We start from the raw sequence: 7,971 nt of genomic DNA, 5'->3' as shown, positions 1-7,971 counted from the left end.
AGACAATATGGCTGATAGGGGACTTCCCTGGTGGTGCAGTGGTTAAGAATCCGCCTGCCAATGCAGGGGACACAGGTTCGAGCCCTGGTCCAGGAAGATCCCACATACGGCAGAGCAACTAAGCCTGTGCGGGACAACTACTGAGCCTGCGCTCTAGAGCCTGTGAGCCACAACTACTGAGCCCACACACCACAACTACTGAAGCCCGTGCGCCTAGAGCCCGTGCTCCGCAACAAGAGAAGCCACCACAGTGAGAAGCCCGAGCACCGAAACGAAGAGCAGCCCCCGCTCACCGCAACTAGAGAAAGCCTGCATGCAACAATGAAGACCCAAAGCAGACAAAAAACAGAAAAATAAAAAAAAGATTGTCGTTTTACACCACTAAGTTGAGTGTCTTTTTATGCAGCAATGGTGGTAAAACAGTTGATATGAGGAAGGGGAGGAAGTGGAAATAATAAAAGAAAAGCTAGTATCCAAACTTCCTGAAAAATAAGAAAAGACTCATAGGTAGTTTTACTAGCTTTTGGAAGTGTGTCCTCTCAGAGAAGTGGTCTAAGGTTTTCTGGGATGGAAAGTAGCCCTTGTCATCATGGGTACCAGGAAGGTGGCCTCAGCGGCTAAAATGTTGGAGTGGAAGAAACAGCCTCATCATCAGTCATATGGAATCCTTACAAACCAAGAGTATGGACAAACACATGGGGTAGGATTTGCCAGCTTCCCGTCCTAGGAGGAAAGATTTAAGAAAAATTGTGGTTTTGGTTGATGTTGTAGTTAATTACACATATTATAAATTAGTACTCACAATTTTTGCACAACATGAATCATAAGAGACAGATATATCTCATTAGTAGGTCATTTTAAAAAGAAGATTTCCTTGGGCTTCCCTGGTGGCGCAGTGGTTGAGAGTCCGCCTGCCGATGCAGGGGACACGGGTTCGTGCCCCGGTCTGGGAGGATCCCACATGCCGCGGAGCGGCTGGGCCCGTGAGCCATGGCCGCTGAGCCTGCGCGTCCGGAACCTGTGCTCCGCAGCGGGAGAGGCCGCAACAGTGAGAGGCCCGTGTACCGCAAAAAAAAAAAAGGAAGATTCCTTGATCTAATTTTGTCCATTCCCTGTATCAGAACCTTGACCCTCAGGGTCAAGCAGAAGCCTCCCAAATCCAGGTATTTACACATAAAAATATCTTGAAAGTTCTTTATTATGAAGATGAGAAATGGATTTGAGACTGAGTCCATCTGCGAAAAGAACTGCTTGCAAAGTATATCTTGTGCTCATGTATTTCCAGCGCTAGAAAGGAAATACTGGGAATTCTGACATCAAGGTTTAGTTCTCGATCACTAGTAAACTAGTAACAATGCATAGTCAATGTGCCTGTACTGATTTTGGCTTGTTTGAATTTGTTTTCAGGATTTATAGATTCTTTCTTGTGCAAACTACTCCCTTCTTTGCCTTTGCTATCTGCCATGTTGGGATATTCTGCTTTTATGATTTAGAAAATTCATTGCTAATCTTTATCTTTGTGTTCTTGTTCAGAATACAGTTCCAGACAGAGTCTTATCTATTGATTTCCACAGATGTTCCTTTTCCCTCTAACATAAATTAAAGGCTAGCTGCTTTACCTGTTTACAAATAAATGGCTGGATAATTTTACAGCTCTCTTTTTTAACCTGATCACACTGCATTCTGTCTGGTGGTAATGGTGTTTTATTTTCAGATGAACCAGCATTTGTGGTAAACTGTGGCAGTGGAAAGGGAATTCTAAAACTCATTTGGAGGGAAGAGTCTCTATTAGCTTACAGTGTGAGTTGAAATGGATCTCCTATTCTGTGCTTCTCTCACACTTCCTGTATCACACCATTAAACATCTTCCCAGGGACCAGAAGCTCCAGGAGATTCTGCTTAATCACTTCATGCCCAGTCTCATGGGGGACCACATTTGCAGGATGTGGGGCATGATAATCCCCTGTGGTTAGGATAACAGCTGTTCCCAGTTTTTAAAACAAGCAACACAGAGTGAGCTAGTCAAAAAATTATCCTCCGGGCTAGTGACAGAAAAGAAGAATGTTATAATGGTCAATTTGCCCACATTCACATAACTGGTATGTTGTAAAGCCTAGTTTGGACTCAAGTTCATGTTTTTTCTTTTTCTTTGCTAAGTTTATTTTTACATCATACTTTACCCTCAAAGAGCATGTATGAGAGCTGCCTTTCATGGAGGAAAGGGTTAGTATGCTGAAGGCTGAAGATGAGAACTTGCCTGGCTATTAGTGTACCACGTAATAAAGTGTGAAGCACATCCTGCTGGTTCCCAGACATCTATTAGCCTTCTCACATATTTCTGCCAAACTCTCCTTTTTACTGGAAAAGAGATTCACAATACTATTCTACTGATGGAGTAGGCCCCAGTACAATCTAATCTTTCTATATTTGAGAAGGTGTGACCATATACCAAAGGTTCTCAAAGTGTGGTCCCTGGATCAGCAGCATCAGCATCACCCAGGAACTTGTTAGAAATGCAAATTGCCCCAGATGAACTGAATTAGAAACTGTGTGGGTAAAGGCCCAACAAGCTATAGTTTAACAAGTGATTCTGTTCCAAGTGATTCTGACAAACATTAAAATTTGAGAACCTTTAACCAAGACACTCAGAAAACTATTTTGTTCACAATTTTTTTTTCCAATGGTGAGGATAACTGTGTAAAATATCCTTTAATAATACGATGTCAAAGAAAGAGATCCCTTCCATCATGTACCCATTAAGCACTTATTAAGTACCCACTCTTAGCTACTGTGGGGAAAGGAAACGAATAAAATATGGCCCCAGTGTTCTGTGAGCTCATTCAGTATTGACAAGATGTACATATTTGTACATATTTTTGGTACATATTTGATTTGCCAACAGAACAGAGATGAAAGTAGCACAGTGGCCTGCTTCATTGGTGGCTATGTGCAATACACTCTCACAAAACAAAACAAAAATATGGGCTAAACTCACTATTGTATTGCTGATGTTATCAAACCATCCTTTGCTCTTTTAAGGGATGGGGAAATGAAGAATATTCATGAAAAGCTTTACAGCTTTACAGTTTAAACTATATGTTCATCTGATCAGTGACTGAAATAGAATGCACAGCCTCATACTTCTGTGCTGTTGTCTTTATGAATGAGCCCCAGCCCCAAGAACCTGAGACTAGGTCAGGATCACAAAACCATCTCTTACCTGCTTCATTTGTTTTATGAATGAGCCCCAGCCCCAAGAACCTGAGACTAGGTCAGGATCACAAAACCATCTCTTACCTAATCAGCAATTAAACACATGTGCAATAGACTTGCCCTTCTATTTAACTTTTATTAAAAGAGGTGCTAAGGTACTGAGATGCAGTACATCATATTTATTACCAAAATTATTAACAAATATACAAAACTTATACATGTAATTTTCTTACATCCATTTATTCTCTATAATACTGATTTGTGTTCAAGTAGGTTATCTACAGTATGTAAACATCCCTTGAATTGACCTCACACAGATTAGGAAAGCCCTCTAACCCATGCTTTTATCAGATACTTCTTTTTATTTGGCTTTCATTTGTAGAATCTAATCTTCACATTTGGCACATGGAAGAGACATCTACAGTGCAAAAGAGGCAGATTTTCTGGTTTCCTTCTGAATAATTTTGCAGGGGCACAGTTAAAGAGCTGAGAGAACAAGAGCACTCTTACTCCATGGAGGTGGATTTGTTGTAATGCCAACAACTCTTGGTTCAGCCATTAAACTTGAGCTTAAAGTCAATGCCTCTTCCTTCTCCCGCCCCCCTGCCCACCCCCATGCAAGGTCAATTAGGCCTTAACCTTGTCTTAAAAGGATTAAAAGAAATTCCATCCATCCCAGAACAAGTAGGTTAATTTCACCGAGGAATAATTTTTCAGTGTTCTTTTATGCGGGTTGGTTTGTGCAGTGTGATGAGCCAGCAAAACTTTTAAATGGAGAAACAAACATGATTAAAAATAAAACAAAACAAAAAACGGATAGGAGAGTAGAACCTTCTATTTGCTTTCAGCTGCCACCTCTGCAATGAAAAGCACAGCCTCTCTGAGGTGGCAAAATGACCAAGTGAACTGCGGAGAAAAGTCAAGCCCGCCATACTTAACCTTGGACTCCACGCCTTTGAATACAGTATCACAAAAATTAAAAAAGAAGAAAAGGTCATTGGAGATTCTGCCCCCCTCTTCCTGTGTTTCCTTTTGATTATTTAACTTAATCTAACCAAGTAAAGCTGATTCAGAGAGAGCTCCGCTCGCCCGCTCCCCCCGCAACCTCACTCTCCAGCACAGTCTTGCTCTTGCGGTTAGCGGCGCCTCTTCCACGAAGCCTCCGCCTCAGAACGGCCGGGTTTGGCCGCGCGCCGGCCTCCCGGCTTCCGTCACCACCGGGGCGCGGGCCCCTCCGACGCCCCGTAGAGCTCCGCCAGCTTCCGGAAGCGGGGCCCCCAGTCCGTCAGGAAGTCGAAATTCTGCTCCGAGTCTGAAGTGGCCGACTGCAGGGAGCTCAGAGACCCGGCGACCGAGCCGTCCCCCTCGAACATGTACGTCTGCAGGGAGTCGAAGGGCGCGGCCCACAGGTCCATGTCGGCCTCATAGAGTTTGGCCAGGACGTAGCTGTGGACGGTGCTGTTGACGGCGCACGTCTGAGGCACGTAGCGGGAGAGGCTCTCGATCTCGGGCAACATGTCCTGCCGCGTCTTGGAGGCGCCGCCCGCCTGCGCCTCCCGTGGGTTCCACATGGCCGCGATGTCGAAGGCCTCGGTGTCCTCCTCGCCGCCGCCCTCGTCGTCGTAGCGGACGATGTTCTCGTGGATGTTCTCCTCGTCGTCAATGATGTACGGCTGCTTCCGGTGCCTCCGCATGGACAGGATGAGCAGCACCAGCACTGCCGGAAACACAGAGGACCAGGTGTTGGCGGAAGAGCCCCGGCCGTGTGGGCCGAGACCGGAGCTCAGGTAGGGGAAGGGCTGTCTGGGTGGGGAGCGCAGGGTCAGTGTTTGGATATGTGACCTCACAGGGTCTACGCTGTTCTCACTCTTTCTGCACTGTTGGGGAGTCTGTGGGCGAGTGAACCCTACGTGACATGATTCCACGTGGTTTAAGTAGAAGTTGCATGTAGAGGCTCTGCACACACCTTATCGCTTTGAAATGTGTGTGCGTTTGTACACCCAGCCATCCAGTGTAACATCTCATTAACAAAGCACGAAGCCCTGTGGCCCGCCGTGGAGTATATGCTAAGGATCAGATCATGTTTTCTGACTACTTAAGGACGAATATGTGTTTCTCCATTATAGTGTGAAAACCTTACTCTATAGGTGGAATCCTGCTTTTTTACATTAGCCTCTCAATAGTATCCTACTTTTTAAATATACAGTGGACCCTGGAACAACATGGCTTTGAATTACTGGGGTCCACTTAGCTGTGGATTTTTAAAAATAAATACATACTGCAGTACTACTGCAGTTGGTTGCCGCAAATGATGAACCGTGGATACTGAGGGCCGACTATAAGTTATTCACGACTTCAGAGCAGGTTTGAGCCCCTAACCCCACCCCACCGTTGTTCAAGGGTCAATTGTGGTCATATATTAATTAATATGAGTATAGACACATGTGTTAAATATGAGCCAAAGTCATAGTCTTTCTATGTTTTCTTCAAAAAATAAGAGAGCATAAATGACTATCTTTGTCCAGTTAACTCAGATTCCTCAGAAAAGCCTTCCATTAGAGAGGAGGTTGTGACTTTCTAGGTCTACGGATGTTCATGGAAGAGAGGGAATGAGCAGTGACATTTTATATAATTTATCATGTTATCAAAGACGCACCACAGTGTTAGATGTGCCCTTGCAGGTTTGGATGAAATTTTATCCTAACATGTTTTTTTTTTCCCCCCCAGGATGTTTTCACTGCGGTTTAAAGGAGAGATGGAGGTAATCCCATTGGACCATTTATCTCTGTGAGTAAAAATGTTTTCCAGGAAGTGTGTTGAGGTTTTGGCTGTAGAACTGCTATTTTTTTTTTTTCTAGCATGCTTTGTTACAGCTGGTGAACAGTGACAGCTTGACAACAGTGCAGAATAAGAGCCCAGTTTATCCAAGGGGTAGGGGGGAATGGAGTACAGTCATATGCCCAGTAAGATTATGGACTAACTTAAAAAAATAACAATAATGGTTTTTTAAACTTGAATGTGGAATGTGCTTTTTGTAAATTGCGGTTAATGATGTTAATACATGATATTTTCCTGAATAGCTCGGGTGACAAAATGCACACACAGGAAACAGTTATATACTCTTGTATTTTATCTCTGTGCAAAAATGTAACTCATATACTAGAGGACTATGGGATTTCAGAGAAATGGACTAATAGGACTTCAATGAAGTGGGGGCTTGAACTGGGCATTGGAGGTTGGGGTGTGATTTGGATGGATGCAGGGTGGAGAAATGGGATTCTGAGTGAACTTGCTGTGTTTGTGGGATTGAGTAAGGAGTTACTAAACTCACATATTTTTTAGACATTATCTGAAGCAAAACAGAAACAAAGTAGAATATGACATGATTTCTGTTTTTACAGGCATGCAATCTAAGGAGATAATAGACATTAGTGACTAATATGAAACAGGTGGTGAAAGGACTATCCTGGAGCTGCAAGAGTTTTGCAGAGAATACAGAAGCAGGGCCAGTTAATTCTTCCTGGGGACCTGGGACAACCTCCACACAGGTGACACTGGAGTGCTAGGTGTGGTATTTCAGAAAATGCTTGGAAGCAATATTAGAAAAGTCTTTGAGTTTGTACTGGAAAGAATTCTGATGATATAGAATTAGGCAGTTTATAGAACTCTGAAAAAAAATAAAGATTGCTATGTATCTTATTTTTAGGTAATCTTATTTAAATATCAAGTATTATATAACCCCCTGAAAATCACATTTTGGGAAAAATGATCCTATTCAGCTGACAGGCTTCCCTGACAGAAGAGAGTCAGTTCTAGAGATGTTTATTCTTTAGGATCTATAGGCACAGTGCATAGGGCCTATGAGATTTTCTAGGAACTAGATACGTATTTGAAACATGGAAAAAAATCCATAGTCAAAATTAATGTGTTAATATAATTATCCACAAAATGTAGTATTTCTTTGACAAATCAACTGCAGTTCAGTCTTACTCAGTTTTATGAATTATATTTAATGTGGGATGTACACTCTTAGAAGTGAAAGTGCCTAAAACTCTGAGGATTTTTTTTTTTTTTTTTTTTTTTTTTTGCAGTACGCGGGCCTCTCACTGTTGTGGCCTCTCCCGTCGCGGAGCACAGGCTCCGGACGCGCAGGCCCAGCGGCCACGGCTCACGGGCCCAGCCGCTCCGCGGCACGTGGGATCCTCCCGGACCGGGGCACGAACCCGCGTCCCCTGCATCGGCAGGCGGACTCCCAACCACTGCGCCACCAGGGAAGCCTAACTCTGAGGATTTTATGACAGCTTTGCTCGGTTTAGGTCCTGAAAACTGTCTGTTTATTCTGCGCAATTCCAAAGGCAAGACATAATGGGTGTGGGAGCACAAAATAAATCGCCCCTTGCACACCACTTCTAACTTGAGAACCTCTTTGTGCCAGCCTCTTTAAATCAGTCCCTCTGAAGTGGTGACTCCTTTTACTGTTTGTGGGCTAGGGTGAGCTTATAATGTAGACATTTTCCAAAGATAGAAGTAAGGACAGCCAGACTGGAAATTTCTCCTAGGAGCAAGTTTCTTCAAAGGCCTCTTTCAGGGTGTCCTGTTATGCACTCAAGGACTCGCAGTGCCACCTTATGGACACTCAGGGAATTGCAGGAGGATTTTATTTGTCAGTACAGAAAGGGACCAGAAGCCATAACAATCCTCTCTGATCCAGGGATCCAAGGACTTTGAAAGGTTACTTCTTTATACTGTTTTTCCCTT

General features: G+C 43.7%; 1 protein-coding gene across 1 annotated transcript in view; it reads right to left on the bottom strand.

The window, feature by feature from the left end:
- Positions 1 to 4,424: 4,424 nt before the first annotated feature.
- The window catches only part of CDH20 (cadherin 20), a 58,907-nt gene continuing 55,360 nt past the window's right edge, over positions 4,425 to 7,971 (bottom strand). Inside the window, exon 11 of the mRNA XM_060118268.1 lies at positions 4,425 to 4,930. Within this exon, the coding sequence (XP_059974251.1) occupies positions 4,425 to 4,930 (506 nt within the window). The remainder of the gene's footprint in view (positions 4,931 to 7,971) is intronic.

The sequence above is a fragment of the Mesoplodon densirostris genome, chromosome 15, assembly GCF_025265405.1.
Source record: "Mesoplodon densirostris isolate mMesDen1 chromosome 15, mMesDen1 primary haplotype, whole genome shotgun sequence".
Lineage (NCBI taxonomy): Eukaryota > Metazoa > Chordata > Mammalia > Artiodactyla > Ziphiidae > Mesoplodon > Mesoplodon densirostris.
The sequence above is the reverse complement of the archived record's forward strand: the minus strand, read 5'-3'. Positions and strand labels throughout refer to the sequence as shown.